Source organism: Pagrus major, chromosome 2 (genome assembly GCF_040436345.1).
Source record: "Pagrus major chromosome 2, Pma_NU_1.0".
NCBI lineage: Eukaryota > Metazoa > Chordata > Actinopteri > Spariformes > Sparidae > Pagrus > Pagrus major.
Genome location: NC_133216.1, coordinates 32,493,478 through 32,510,087, shown reverse-complemented (window position 1 = coordinate 32,510,087; position 16,610 = coordinate 32,493,478). Strand labels below are relative to the sequence as shown.

Here is a 16,610-nt window from a genome sequence, read left to right as displayed (position 1 = left end):
ATGACTTCTGCTTTCACACTGGTCATGAACAGCAGTCTCTTGAATGAAAGTCCTGTGCTAGTTTAAACCGACCGTCCATCCCCGACCTCCTCCCTATACGTACTATTCACTATTTACATTACTTCTCATCACTTCCTCCTTTCCAGCTGTAATAATGACTACAGCCGCTAGAGGTCACAGCATAATAGCAAACTTACAGTAAATATGGGTCGTAATAAGCTGCTTTCATTTTCAACTTATATAGTCATTTTTGTCTTTTGGTTTTAGGCTGAACTTTCTGGTAAACAGTAAAAGATTCTGACTGTGACCACTTGAGTAAGCACAGAAACTGTAGCACGTTAGAAATGTGTACTGTAGTGCACACAATATGACAGGCGGAGAAAGTTTTTGTTCTACATTGACCAATTTAACATTTAGTAACCTGGGTTACATTTATGATCTGGTTATCTTATTATGTCACTACACGCTAAATGACAGTTGCTGGCGGCTTATTGTAAAATAATTACTGCAGGTACATGCTATGACTCTCATCGCTGTTTGTGGTACATGTTTCTCAGTTGATACGCAGAATTGCTTTTGGTACATTTGTTGGCATTTCATACATGCTCCACATATGTTATACCCACGGGGAGTAGCTAGGAATTGGAGAGTTAGGGTTAGGTAAGTATGTTTTCTTTTTCTTTCAGTTTGTGTTAAACATTCAATACCATGCCTTGGCATTCAATAGACATGTTATCAAATGACAATTGAGTCCTTGAGACAGCTGAAAAATGTGTCAAATATTAATTTAACTTCGTGCTGATGTACTCTGTAATTGCAGGAATCGGTCTGTTGAAATTAGTTTTCGATGTACAAATCTTACACTCCCTTCTCACCACATTATTTTACTCTGGCATCTCCTTTCCCACTTTCTGAGCATTGCTGACCTCCACCCCAAAGGAAAAGGACAGTAGTTGCTTTGTACGTGTGAACAGTCTACCTCCTCAAGTCTTTGTGTGCGATGTTTCAGTTTGTGTATGGTCCTGCTGCTGCTGTGGTGTGTATGTGTGTAAGCGTGTGTGTTCATGTTTTTAATACTGTGTGTGTGTTTTGCGTGCATGTGCAGTTAATAAAGGAGCTGCTGAGAGATGGCTCTCACCCCATGACCCCGAGAATCCTTCACTTTTGTGGACTTGACATGACTCAACTCAGCAGCTCTGTCTGAGCAGCAACAGGATATGATTGCTGACTAAGACAGACAAGACATGGTTGTCGAGACCCCGTCTGCTCCCACCCTCACCTCACCAAAAAACCACATACTAAACACCAAACAGTTCAGTACACCTAATGACACAAAAACCTGCTTAAAAGCACATCAAGGAAAGGGAACCGTCTTAATTTCTACCAGATGTACTTTGTAGGAAGTAGACCTGACATGTATGACATAGCAAAACAATGTTTCTGAAAGAACTACATGTAGTGCTGGAAGTCAAACAACTAATGGTTACACTGAAAGATGCCATTGCTTTACTAAACCTTTACTTTTTTGGATACCCATGAGAGAATACCCAAAAGGAAAGCTCACAATAAATGGTGGACATCAATTTGGTGCGAACGTCATTGATAACCTATAATGATCTGATGCTGATCTAGTCATTGACTCAGATAGTTGAAGTTGCTAACACTGCAGTGCTTTTCCAAACATTTGATAATCAGTGAGCAGAGGCCTGTACTTTGTGGCAAGTTCACCATACCCAGGATATGTTTCCATTAACTGGCTTCACTAACTCTAAAAATGACAATCACACGAAGCAGTCACATGTAGGCAGTTATCAACTTGATAAGTCAGCCCAGGTTTTACACATACAACTTAATACTTGCAACTGTTGGTTTGGCCTTACCTTACTTCAGTGCTGTTGCTAGGTATGCATCGTGTGTCTCTAATGCATTAAATTCCGAAAGGACGCAGTGTAATCACTATACATGCATCCAGGGGACGCATCATATTTTAGCCCTGAAACTCAAGACAGAAAACATTTAATTTTAAACTTCCAACTTTAACATACAAGCTTGGTTTCTACAGAAATGCACATTCAACATGCAGTACATGTGGCAGTTAGTTTTAGTGTTTTGGTAAATGCTTAGTCAGCAAGCCGGCAGAATCCCCTGTGACCCTTTCCACAGGGCACCATCAACTTCAAAATTCCAAACACACTTTTAATCTTTCTGGCTCATTTACAGTGAGCCAAATCTGAACGGCAAATAAATGTTTAAATTACAAGTGAAAACAGCACCAGAGGTGTGGCCAAAAGAGACAGATTTCCCCTTTTTTCCATTGCAGTTGGGCCATGTAATGAGATTTGGATGTATCTTCACACAAGCGCAGAAACTCCTCTTTTCCACTGTTGTGATTGCCGGCCTCCTTTCATTATTGTTTATTCTTTCATTCATTTTCATTTCTGAGCAGCCTGCTGTGGAGTGTCCCAAAATTAGAGGCCTCTTGATTTGATCAGAGCCCAAATCCTGAGTGACGGGTTCATTGGTCTGGCTGGAAGTGAAGTCTTTCCAAGGAGTTAGGGGAAGTGGCTTTTACAGAACTACCTTCCTGGCCCAACTGAGGCTCTCTTCACAGTGGTCAAGCTCCACATGGCAGAAACAAGAAAGATAGACTTAGCAGGAAACAATGATATGAGTCAAACAGAGCCTGGAAAGCCCAGAAGTTTTGGCTGGGAAGAGTTATGTAAGAAACCCCAGTGGCTTGTGTGTGTTGGAGGCTCTACAGAGGGCGGACCAGTGGCCGCCAGTTCTTGGTGTGGCGGCTGGCGCTTTGCGGCGCTTCGGTGGATCTGTGGATCTATTCCTAGTGGTGTAATTAGAGGGACGCAGATGAAGTGCAGTGGCAAAGCGCTCTCTTTAACAGCTGCAATGTGTGTGTGCTTGTTTTTTTTCACGTCTCGTCCTCTTCACTTGTCCTTAACGATCCTTGACTTGATTATTAGGTACGATGCCAAGGTCAAAATACACACATGTTTTGATGGCAGAGATATTGTCCAACAACTTGAACATTACTTTTGACTATGACTGGCACTAGATGGAGTGATTGATTCAGCAACCATGGAAGTCACCACCCTCTGCTCTTTATTCTCTCAAACATATTTTTCTACAGTCCTACTCAGTCTGATAAGGATAAAGTGCTTCATATGCTGTGGTAGATGGAGTGTTCAGATACTTTACTTTGTAAAAGCAACACCACCTTGTAAACATTCATAACAAGGTTTAGTCCTGCATTTAAAACTGTTCTCTTTAAACTTGTGGCTCTCACCCCTCTCAAACTTTAAAACTGATATGTGTAAACTGTGTGCACCAACATTGACTACATTCATTAGTTGCAGCCATAAAAATTGTGATAAATAACTTTTTTGATAACCTTTAGTTATTACTCTAGTATATTACTATATATTACTATAGCTAATACGCTCACGGCAACTGTCTTTATGGAAATCACTGTGGACTTTGTGGACTGTTTTCCCCCTGGGTTTTTCAGCTTAGGCTACATGTCATGTAGGTTGCCCTACCCTTTAATGGGCAGATGTTTTTGGGACTAAATACAGCCTGGGACAAGGCTCCTGAGACAGTACTCAGGGCAGAGAGAGCACTCTTGCCTCTTTTTCATGTTTTTCAGGTAAGACAAGTCATTAAATCTACATTTGATTTACAGTTGACATATGCAATCATAACATTCTGTGTACTAAATGTTAGAAGTGAACATAAATTGAGATATGCCAATGAAATGTGTAATGGAGTAAATGTATAAGGTAGCACAACAATGGGCATACTCAATATAGTACAGTGCTTACAGTGATGCAGTGTAACTAAGTACAATTACTTAAGTACAGTCCTCAGGTACTTATACTTGAGTATTTCCATTCTCTGTTACTTTAGGCAAATATTACACTTTTTACTCACTGCATGTATTTGATAACTTAGGTTACATGTTACTTTGCCAATTACGTGCCACAGTTTTAAATTAATTTATTTTATCCACAATAGGATGGGGAAAAACACTGATTATCAAATCAGATATTTGGACAGGCCAATAATCAGTCAATGTCAATAGCATACAGTATATACAATGTGCAAGTTAAAATGTGCAAGGCAAATTTATTTGTCATTTTACAAAACTGGTTGCAAAATGAAAGGAATTTAAGCTCAAAGTGAGCATAAAATGTGTTAATTGCTCATCCGGCGCCTGCTTTTGTAGCCTTTGACATTTTGAATCGCCTGCCACATATCTTTACTGCTGTTGGTCTTGAGGTCCCTCTCCAGTCCCTGCTGATGTTTCCTCATTGCCTCCTTGATACGAGCTTCCAGTCTTGCTCTGGCAGTGTTCTGTGCTTCCTTGTAACCTGACCAAAAGGCAGCTTTTTCAGCTCTGGATACAGCCCGAACCTCTCCATTCATCTAGGCCTTCTGGTTGGGGAATGACCGTTGTCCACATCATCAATATGTTTGAAAATTTGCCATTCTGTGCACTCAAATCAGTCCTGTAGAGCTGCTGTAGCCTCATCCATCCATCCGTCAGTTTTTACTGATTGTTTGACCCCTCTTGATCAACTGGGAGTAAGTAGACAGAAGAAGCAGGGAAATATGATCTGAGCTGCCAGGAATATTTGTGCAATAGCTGTTGTGATAGCTTCATCTGGGATGTTGAAGAGTTAACCACGTCTCTGTGAAGATGTGCACACAGCAGTCTCTGATTTCCCATTGCTGAATGAGCCTGAGTTGCACCTCATCCACATTATTCTCCTGCAACTGGACATTATCCAGAAGAATGCTTTGTAGAGGAACAACTTCAGTACCAAGTCCAGTCAGCTTAGCTCTGATCGCAGCTCTCTTTCCTCTCTTCCGGGTGTGATCGCATTGCTTTCGGTGACATTTTGTCCCACTGGTCTGGCTGGTTGCTCAGGAGATGCCATTGGAGGAAATATTCTCGCATTCTCACCCCACACTTCTTTTCCCAATGTTGATGATGTTGATGTATGTTTTTTACATTGTCAGTAGTGTGTGCTTCATTAGAGTTCGAAGGAGCTTTTGGCTGCTACATCTACATGTGCTGCCATCGCCATGGAAATAATGTATGTATAAACTACTTTTACTGGTACTTTTAAGATTTAAGATAAGATGTACCTTTATTGATCCCCGTAGGTGAAATTCAATATGACACAACAGCACAAGAAACAAAAGTAGCATCGCTGAGAGACAATGAAATAAAATAACATTAGATAAAAATTGACTCAAAATGAAAGAGATAAAATCGAATACTATATACAATAGCTGGATCTGTGTGCTTTTGATACTTTAGTACTTTTATTATCAGACAATTACTTTTGATACTTAAGTGAATTTAATATCAGACACGTTTAAGACTTTATGTCAAGTACTAATTATACTGGTGACTTAAACTATTATATGAGCCAGAAGGTATTACTTTAACATGATGTCTTATGTATATCAAATATAGATTTTTGGGTACTTTTCACAGCACTAAGTACTAAGTATTTAACAGCTTCTCTTATACACAACATTGTGTACTTGGATATTGTCTGGCATGGATGTTCCATATGCATAGAACTGATGTCTAAAAGCAGTAAAACTGAATTGGTCAGCTTTCTTGCTGTCTGTACTGACATCATCAGAAAAAGATATTTTATTTCAACTGGATGCAGGTACAGTTTATTTCTTGTGACGTGAGGAATCTCTTTCATTAACTTTTTCAGTCTCATAAAACTAGGCAGGCTGCCACAGAATAAGAACTTAATTTTTGTTTAGCCATCTAAATGTTCAGAATATGGAAGTTTTGAATACCCCATCAAAGCCAGGAGTTATGGCAGATGAATCAAGACTGAATCTCTCCCCACATGGAACTGTCCCATAAACCATATCCCTGGTTTAGTAACAGGCCGGTCTAATGAATAGCCTGGCCCGTTGAGCCTGACCATTGAGGCAGCTGTGCCGTGAAGGCAGCTCTCCATGGTGTAATAACTCTGTCTCTCCATCTTACTGATGTGTGAAAGAAACCAGGCCGTTGCCGAAAAACCCTGGACCCACACGCACATGTTGAACATGAGGGGAATTCCCACACACAAGCTGCTTTGCTCGGCCACACATTTATAGCCACACATTTAGAATGGATTGAGTTGTGTCTTCACACCAAGATAGTAATTAGCACTCACAGCTTGCTCTGATGTGATTTACAACAGCTACTCTGCAGGGCTCTCTGTCTTGCCTTTTTCAGTATTTTGACTGGGGATAAGATGGGTTGTTCCTCTAAATTTGAACATTAGTTAGACTGCAATAATGTTGGGTAATGCTTTTAACATTGTCTAACTAAGTTTTTTATTAAAGAAAATGTCAAAGCCAGACAACTCAGAACTTGAAAATCTTTGACTTCCTACTGGAAAAAGTACAATGGAACACCACTCAAAATCGTAATTCCGACTTGAAAACTCAGGGGAAACCTGTCTACTCTGACTTCATGAGGCAGTTGTCTGACGTCACACAACAATAGCAGCACACATGGTTGGTGTACGATGTATTTGCAGACGACGACATTTGTTTCAGGCAAGTGAATTAATAAGGTTCCCAAGTGCAGTGAAATAAAATGCATAATGGCATGTTTTTCCTCCTCTGTTTTGATTGTAAATGCAATAAAGCTTCATTTCAATTGGGGTTTAAATGTGTGTACACATGCGAGAGTTGCCAACATTTTTGGTTAACTTTTACTGTCATGCACCTGGACGTTGGGAAGTTAGAAATTTAGCCTGGAAATTCCAACCTCCAACTTTGCAGCGTTGTAGTACTCTGCATGCTAGCGAGATGGGGAGACCAAGAATTTATTTCAACCATGAACATTTAGCACATGACCTGCTGCACATGGACCAGTAGCCATTCACAGAAAATTTGCAACTGGGGCAGAAGGAAAATGTATGATTCAGCAAAGAAGGTGAATAATAGCTGTATAACTCTATAGGCCGCTATAGGCTAACCCATCCACATCCCCATCTCATTCATCGGGTGATCCACAAAATGTGGTCAATGCTGAAACTGACTGAATGCTCAGTAAAGTAATTCAGAAATAACATCAGTAACTCTGGTTGAAGAAGAGGAGCAGCAGTCCTTTGCCTTAATGTTCTTTAAATTTGATTTGAATCTGAACATATGGTCAAAGAACCTTTCCCTGCGCTGGATAAAGTTTCTGCATACCATCACCATATTAGTGAAATGTTTCATAAGAGAATCTTGTTAGGCCCATCAAGCTTGATCTATCTGTCAACTTTAAGCAATTCAACTATTTGAAAAAAAACAAAAAACGCCTTCAACAACAAGAACGAAGAACTCATAATACATTTCCAGTTATTCTGTAAGTAAAACCAGTGCTGACTAGAAGTGATGAGTAGCCCTGAGAAGTAATTTTTTTCTGTTTGAGGATGTCTAACAGCATTACAGCTAGATAAGGAACATAGTGGTGCAAACTCTCACAGTGCAGCATACTGTTTTATGAAGACCACTATTCCTGTACTAAAATGTTGAATGTGAAAAAATGCAATTTAAAGCTACAATAACAGGATCACCAAATGCACCCTAACAGGTTTATTATATTATATTATATTATATTATGTACATCCAGTGACAGTGAGAATAGGCACATTTCCATTAACAATCACACATTAGGTACTGAATATTGAAGGCAGATTTCCTTAAAGAAGTTCAGTCTAACTCAGCTGAGACGAGGCTTCAGGAAAATAATAATGTAAAATAATGAATAGATTTCATCTGGAAAAAAGTGATAAGTGGTCACATGGACAAAACTAAGGAGAGACATTGTACCAGTGACCATGACTCAGGGCTTGTGGAAAGCTTGGCTGAGAAAGACTCATCCCAGCTTCCCTCATGCCTGACACTCACCAACACACCAGACACCTCAGCAGTGTGGAGTCATTCACAGCCCACACAGTGCGGTAGCACGCAGGTCATTTGTAACTTCTTTTTGGTATGTGTGTAGGTGGGTGGCTTGGTGGGGAAGAGGTAAGTTGCTAAGATTCTTGTTCCCATGAATTGCTCACTGGTTTGTTTGCATTGGCATCATGGAAAGGAATTAGAAAGCTGTGCGACTCTGACTAATAGTCTTTATTCGCAATTTTATCTCATCTCATTTTGATTTTTTTCATACAAACTAAACACATAGCATTAATAGCATAAAAACATCTTGTAGCATCGCTGCCACACTGAGTATTACAGAATCAGATGACACACACTGGCTCCATACTTTCTAGCACATCACAAATAGTAACATGAAATTATTCCATTCAGTCAAATAAAATTATTTCATGCTATCGATGTGTTCAGGAAATCAACTCTGCTAGACAAGGATTTTAGTACTCAAGCCCTTCCTCGATCAATGTCCAAAATGAAATGGGTTCATCCTCTGGGGAACATGTACATTTCATGACACTGCTGATTGTATTTTGTCCTTTTTTATATAAATGTGGAATTTTTAGCCTTATTCTAGCACTCAGAGAAAGGTCAGGAGGTCATCAAAACATTGGGATTTGGGACGATTATCCTCCTATACAGAAGAAATTTCATGGCGATCTGGCTCATTCATGTTGACATATTTTGGCATGTACCAAAATACCAGCTAGATGGACAGTCAGACTGACCAAAATCCTAAACTCCCACTGCTAAAAAGACAAATGATTGAAATTATGGGCAAAGTGTTCTTTATCAGAACTTACAAAGCTGGCATTATCTGTATACTATGAATTCCAGAGAAACGGAGCAGCACCAGTTGCATGGCTGTCATGACTGGTAGATCCTTCAGCTACTCAGTTTGCACGCATGTCCACATTGAAGTTTACATGACTGTTTGTGACTCATGACTGTGAGCTAATTTGCCAGATGGTCCATGAGATGGTTAGTTTGACTGAGAACAACAAGCCGTTGTGTTTGCCTATGCTATAATTCAGGAATCTTGATTTTGCAATTCAGAAATTTTAGATATTTCACAAAAACCTAAATTTTAATCAACTGAACCTTCTCATGCAGCCACACACAGTTCCCTACAAGTTGTTTTCTTTTATATCTCTAGACAATCAGATCACTGTAAAATCTTACCTATGACCAGCAGCTGTGAATGTTTAAAGGGATTTCATTAGTTAACACAGATGAAACAGAAGTCTGAGAAGTTTAGAGAGCCTGTGTAAATGCAAGGAGCTTACCTCTCCAGCCTCAGTGTCTGCCTGTTTGCTCAGAAAGAGGATTAAGTTCTGATCACAGTCCCAAATTCTTTATCAGGCGATGGTGGACAGGAGCAATTTGTTTTGGGGCTTTTAAACATGGCATCAAAGACGCCTGGCGTTAAAGTTCTCTCTAAGCTGCTGTGAGAACATGTTTGTCCAATGTTGGAAAACCACAGAAAGAACACAAATGAAGAGTATTAGGATTCACTGGGAATTTGGATTAGTGGCAGTAAATTGGGGTTATGGCTTTGGTGGAGGAACTCTTACAGGTGAGGTGAACAGTGGCTTCCTTATCGTTTTCACCTCCTCATGCAGCTTGTTCTCCTCTGTTGTACCCATTGAACAGTCCTCTGGCATTTGACAAAAAGAAAACCTTGTCTCTCCTCTTTTAAGCAATTCTAGCAGGAAGTGTGCAAATATGTAAATGCTCCATAAAAACAGACTTAAGTAGTGTGTTTTCCACTTAAGGTGATGAAAGAACAAGCCTGGAGCTCTGCCTTGAGAACAGTCACGCTTTGTGAACTTGACCGCTACGGTGCCTGCCCCTTGTGTGTCGGCACAACATTAAAGCCAAGTGAGTTTTGCCCTGTTAAAAGCTGGTGTTCCAGCATAGTAATATCAAACTAATGGCAGCTTCTCCGCTAGGTTAGCCACACACACCTTTTTTCATATCTATTAATATCTGAGTGCTCACAGGTGGTCTGCCTGTGAAGCGCGTAGAAAAACACAACCCTTGGTTTCAGCCTGTTGTACATCAAATGAACCATAAGCACCTTTTCCCCTTCTTTTCCTCTGTTGTTTTCTCTGTTTTTCTTTGCAGCCTTCACCCTCACTTCATCCACCCCATTCCTTTTGATCCTCCTTCCCTGACTATGTCCTTCTGTAAAATGAAGTATGGGTGAGAGGGGATATAAGATAATTTGTTGTTGAGAGATTGTTGTAAAACCCAGAGAGCAAGCACAATGTTATATTTAGGATATTTTGACTGTCACCTTCCGTCATCTGTGAGGGATTGTGCCAATATTCAGTTACCAAAATTCCATTTTCACTACCAAGTTTCAAGAAATGTTACCACCTTGGTGTAGTCAGAATTTCGGCCTGTTGAACTTGTTACCACATCCACTGAGCCCACCTATGAGTTTCACCTGCAGCCAGGTGAGAAGTTAAACTACTAAAAGTCAACAAAGCCAAATTTTCAGAGGGTGTTACGTTACTCTTTAAGGTCATTGAATCCCCCAGAATTATCTGTCTAGTAGGATGAATGTGCCTTTAAAATAGCTTACTATCAATAAATTAGGGTTTAACTATTTCCTGCACGTTTTTTATTATTAAGATATTAGTAGAGCCCAATGAGGACATCGTTCAGGTCGATGTTATCAGCTGATCATAGCTTATCCGGAAGTCCCCAATTGATTTGAAAACATGTTACTTACACTCTTTTTAGCCAAAATCTTTACAGTGGCTACTTAGTTAAAGTGTTAGCTTGCACCCTGTCTGTAATGGGTGCCAGAAAAGTCCAAAAATGGACACAAATGTCTTTGGCAAAATAACAACTAAACATCTAAAAAAACTGACGATTCTAATTTTTCACAAGCAAGATCTTATTTGCATAGGCTTGGTCATTGTTTCTCTTGGTTTGCATCTTCATCAAGTCATTAGCTGAGATCAGGGATTGAGAGCAATCAGGCAAGAAACAGAAGCGGTCGTTAACAGACTCCTGCTTAGCCAAACCTTTTTCCATGAGAAAATTATACCCAAACTGTCTGTTATAAGCGTCCATCATAGATTAGAGACTGACTCCTCCAGTTCAGCATTGGCCTAAATTACTTAACAAAGTTTTCCTGTGCAATGAGGGATTGTTACCAACTTGCAGCCATTTTTGTTTTCACCTTGAACTAAAGGGTTTAGATAATCTGACTAAACCGTTGCCTTGTTCACAGCCTGCCTAGCTGTCTTACTGCTCATGCTTCTTGCCCCATTGGAAGTTCTTGTAGCGACATTACTGAGTTTCCAAATTTTACGTTCTATAAGTTCTTTTTTTGAGTGAAATCTTATCATATCTAATGAAAATGATTACTTTAAGTATGAAAAGCTGGCTCAAACTGTTAGAAACCATAATTATCTTTTAAGGGATCCATGTTATGAAAAGAAATTAATATAGACCAATATATTGTGAACCAGATTTTTAAAACTCAAATATTTATATTGATATTTTTGTATTTAGCTTAAATGTTGTCGGTCAGGCACTTGCTAGTCTAGAAAAATGTCTGACACAACATTTAAACTAAACTTTTAATTAGAAAACCTCTAAAATAATAATAATAACACATACAAACTTGGATTAACTCCAATTAAATTCTTGGCCAAAAATAAAACCAGGTGTTTGTGTTGATAATTTCTAAAATAAATATGTAATTAGTCTGACTGTAGCTCCTCTCTCATATTAGAGGTGGTTGACTTTGGCTTGACCTCGTTAGCATCTGACTAACCCTAATGCCTACCCTGCTGCCCAGCGGATATAAAACTGCTCATATATTACTGTGGTGCTGTGGTGGTGAGAGGATTAGTAGGGCGCTCTCCTCCCTCCTTCAATTAGCACTGTAGCGAGTAGCCCTTGCAGTGGTTAAGAAGAGAACACATACCTATTAATCTCTCACTTTACCTATGTAATCCTCAGAATACTTCATAGTTGGAAGGCCAAACTCTTGGCACTCTTTTAAGGAAAGTACATTTCTCAGTTTTAACTGTAGAAGACAACAGATGTAGGTGGATTGTTGGGTAGTGAAGGTCGATGTGGAGGTGGATGGATGGAGGGAGGAATGTGAGAAGATAATCATCCTTAATGGTTCCTAGGTGGTCGAAATACCCATAGCAACCCTAACACTTTAGCTGTGTATACAGAATGCAGAGAGAATTTGTATTGTATATGCCCAACATATGTGAAAGTACATACAGACACACAAAGAGTCCGATCCCTCCCCCGAAATTGGCAGCCCTGAAGACAAAGCCTCGTCTTGCAATGGATAGTCTTTCATTTGTGTGTTGGGCTCATTTGCTCTGAAGTTTATGCATCCTGGTAACAGTAAAGCTATCTGAGTCCCCCAAGTACTCCATCTTGTAAGCTTTATGCCTTCCACATGGTTATAATTTGAGATTTTCCCGATTTTCAAAGCTTTTCTTGAGCCTAGTGTTGTTAATTAAAAAGTGGACTAGTTTTGTTGTGGCCTTTTGTGTTGCCAAGTAGGGAAATCACCGCCCTTTTTGTTGCTCTCCCCATTTCTGTCTTTGCTTTCTCCTCTCTCTCTCTGTCTCTCTCTTTCTCTCTCTCTCTGTCTGTCTCTCTCTCCCCCACTCCCTCATCCCATCTGCCTTTGTCAAGAATAAAGCTAGCCCCACCACTTTGTAAATGAAACATCCTCCTACTATTAATGGGATTGAGCAGATGTTTTCTGTTTGGATGGTCAGAGATGGGACAGTAAAGCCTGCAGCAAAACAAAACAAAAAGATTTTTTTTGGGGGGGAAAAAAAGAAAGCAAAAGCAGATATTTATGGAAATGATTATATCACTTCCCTCATGTCCCATACGGACGCATGTCTCGCACACATGGCAAATTAGAGGTCATCCCTTCCAGTTAAGCGCATGTCTAAGTGCGTGTGCCAGCGATTTTGGTACTAAAACATCGTAAATAACACTGTAACCTCTGGGACGAGGTGTTATAAATAGGACGTGTCAAACCCTGCTCCGGCCAGTCTCTGGTTTCCCCGAAACCCTCTCTTTTCACCCGCCGAGCGGCTCAGCTACTTTTTAATTTGGCCTTCCCGCGGGCTAACCGACTGACGCCTCACGGCGAGGGCCTCTGTATTTCAACAAGGCCACAAAACCCCCAGTCTTCGGGCACTTGTATTCACAAAGCTCTCCAGCCCTTCTGAGCTGTTACTTTTTTGGAGCCCAGACTCTACCATCAGCAGAAGAGAAAAGACGGCCCTGGCCAAAACACAGCGGCCAAGTCTCATCTGTCAGAAACCCAAGGGCCAGACTCTCCAGCCACTGGATGGGCGGGGCCCGACCAAAACAGAGAGAGCAGGACGAAAGAAAGAAAGAGTGGAGTGTGGGGGAGAGAGGGTTCGAGAGAGAGGAAGCTCCCAGATAAACAGACCGCAGCGCCTCAACTCCTAATCACCCTGCGCTTCCGTTTCCAGACTCTATAATTAGAAGGGCCCCGTCCCTTTTTTCTCTGTATTCCCAGTTGACGCAAATGCTTCTTGTGGCTTGGCACCTCATTTGGGGCGTGGGTTTTCAAGAGTTTACAGGCCCTGGGCCTTAGCTCTCTGGCTTTCTGGTCGCTCTGATACAGCATGAATAGCTAACCACTGTCTTAATGCACACTTCACTTGGCTTCTCTTCTGCTTCCCTTCCTCCACCTCTGATAATCTGCATGACCCCATCACTCATCCACTCTGTACCTCCCTCATTCCACCTCTTCATCATCTTTATATTTAACTGTTCCTCAGTCATACACAAATCTTAAAAAAGAGGAAACCTTTCAACTCTGAGTGAATGTGCAAAATTTTGTAGCACACTTGGCGTTTTTTCCCCAGAGAGGGAGTGTTTTCCATCTCCCTCGCACGTGTTGCTGAATCCTTTTAATCTCATGCCATTACAGCCTCCTCTTTTCACATTTGACATGCCACCCAATAAAGCCTGGCCACTAATTAAAACCTACTGCAGCCTCCACATAAAAGATTCCATGGGGAAAAACTCAGAGGAAAATTACTAATTACTTTAATATCATTTATGTCTGGGAGTCGTCAAAAAGACAGAGGTTTGGACATTTTTTTCAAATCTTACACTCTATCAGTGATGCGTTTCCAACATTTTGAGTTACTACCCAATCTACGGGTTTGTATGTGACATCTCAAAAGGCTTCTGGGGATGGGTTTTGGGTTGCGCTTGAAAAGCAGTGCAGCGTTTTTCCCAACCAAGCCAGTTTAGATCTGGGTTTGTTCTGGTGTGGTTTGTTGAGCATGTTGTTTATGGTGAGGGCCTATACTTTCTGGAGTTTGACGAGCTTCAAATAAAACGGGACCAAATGAATGGGCCTGTCAGTGGGGGTTACACTTGTGCTGAGCTGTGGTTCAGTGTTTCGGTGAATCTCACTGTGCACACGCACACCCATGGCCATACAATGATGTATGAATACATTGATTCTTTCTTTTACAGACTCTCATCATCTTGTCTGTCATTGAAGTAGCACACGACTCGAGCCCTGCTTTTAACCAGACCAAGCTATCATGCGAGAGAAGGCTGCATTTTATGACAACGACAAACGATAGCTGGCTTTGTTTTAATGGGCTGGTTTGTTTGTTTTAAAGGCACAGTAATTCTGTCATGCTGTCTAGCATGTGTCCTGCACAGTTGGTAGTGGTGGCTGTCTTCGTGTGAGCTGCTGGAGTAAAATACAGTTTAAATATTTGGGTTGGCCTGACTTTGCATCAGTACACCAGTGTACCAGTGGAAGTTTCTAAACACTCTGGCATACTTGTAGCGTATCTTTGGTCAACTTTTACAGGAATATAAATGTACAGTTTCTTGTCTATACAAAATAAAATAAATTAAATATATCTACTGGAAGACTGGAAACCGCATTTGAAGATGACAATGTAACTCACATGTCGGTAACTCACATGTAGGTTGTTCAGTGTAATCCAAGTATCCAGAAACCCAGAGATCCCAAATAATTTTTTGAAATTTTCTACACCCTTTTAAAGCTGAAATAGTCACTCTAGCTGCTAAGCTAAAAGTGTAATAGCATGCACACTGTTTGAAGTGGGTACACAAGCTTGACTGCGAGTCGAGAGTGTAAATAAAGTCTTTTCAAATCAATTTGGGATCTCTGGGTTTCCGGAGAGTTAGTTTATGCTGGGGACGAACTGTACAAAGCAATTTCTGACGTGTTGACCCTGATGTCATCAAGGATTACTGTTTAAAGTGGCATTCATATGTGCTATTATTTTTTCATCTTATTTAGGGACCCAGCATATGGATAAATCTACCAGATACTATAAGAAAATACAAATTGTTGTAAAAATGAAAATACAGTTACTAAAATGGGAAACCAGCATGCAGAGGAAGAATAAAATGAATCTCAGCATTAGGCACTATTAACAAATACTTAATGAAGCATTTATTAAAGCAACCAACACATGCATGTGAAGCAAAAACTACACATAAAACACTATAAATTCATAGCAGAATAAAACAAAGACGCCAATATGGTGGGAGTGATTCCTAATGCTGATGACTGTGTGTTTGTGTTTATTGTAGGAATGCTGCTGGTGACTGCAGACACTCTGGGCCACGATTTTCACGTCTTCCAAATTCTCACCCACCCATGGGCCTCCTCACAGAGCGCCGTTCATCATCTCTACACACTGCATCGTGGGGAAACTGAGGCCAAGGTGTGAGACACACACATGCACACACACTGCAATCATCAACGACTCTAAACTGTAATGAGCATTTAGAGTTTGACATTCGGGAAATGGTTGTAAGTACTAGAAAAGCAGTCAAATGGCTTAGACTTGGATTAAACCAAAACCTCTCTGGTCTAGTTAGTTGTTAATTAACATTATTATAGTGTCGCTTTTCCTCTCCCATACCCACATCATACTCACACACTACTAAACGGTTCTCCAACACCTAATTAAATCAAGCGTGTTGAAGTTGGCATGTAGGTTTATCTAAAGAAGGCTTTATCCCCAATGGGTTCCTGATTTCCTGTCGCACACGCACGCATGCACGCATGCACGCACGCACAGGAAAAGGGACGTTACAGTATAATGCAATTAATAACAGATAATACTGTTAGTATTTGGTGAATGTTGTGGTTTGACTATATTAGTTGTTTTTAATGGTAGTACATCTTGATAAATAAGAATTAAAACACTACATATAGACCAGAGCATGTGAACAGAGTGGAACAGTGTTAATTTCTGCTCCTCGCTCATGGAGCTGTTCATTCCCACTCCCTCACTCAAAGCTGCTCCAGGCCGTTCTGTTCATAATTGCTCTGGGCTCCACTCAGATTTCACCTCACTCCGTGCAAATCGCTCACAGTTCACTCCAAAAAAACAAAAAAATCTGCATTGTATTTTAATGTTTTTTCAACGTCAGGCATACTTTGGACTTAAGGTGTGAGTGGTATTGAAACTAAATTGGAGTGGGATTGAGTGGAAGAGAAGGCGACACTCCAGCTTTTGACAAAAAGACGCACTGCGCACCATACAGAATCCTCCCACTCGTGCTCCACACTTGCTCATGCTGTACTCGCA

General features: G+C 40.6%; 1 protein-coding gene across 1 annotated transcript in view; it reads left to right on the top strand.

Annotated features, from left to right (window-relative positions):
- Positions 1 to 16,610, top strand: part of LOC141020452 (BCAS3 microtubule associated cell migration factor-like) — a 119,232-nt gene that overhangs the window by 55,455 nt on the left and 47,167 nt on the right. The window contains exon 14 of the mRNA XM_073495539.1: positions 15,604 to 15,737. Coding sequence (XP_073351640.1) covers positions 15,604 to 15,737 — 134 coding nt within the window. The remainder of the gene's footprint in view (positions 1 to 15,603; positions 15,738 to 16,610) is intronic.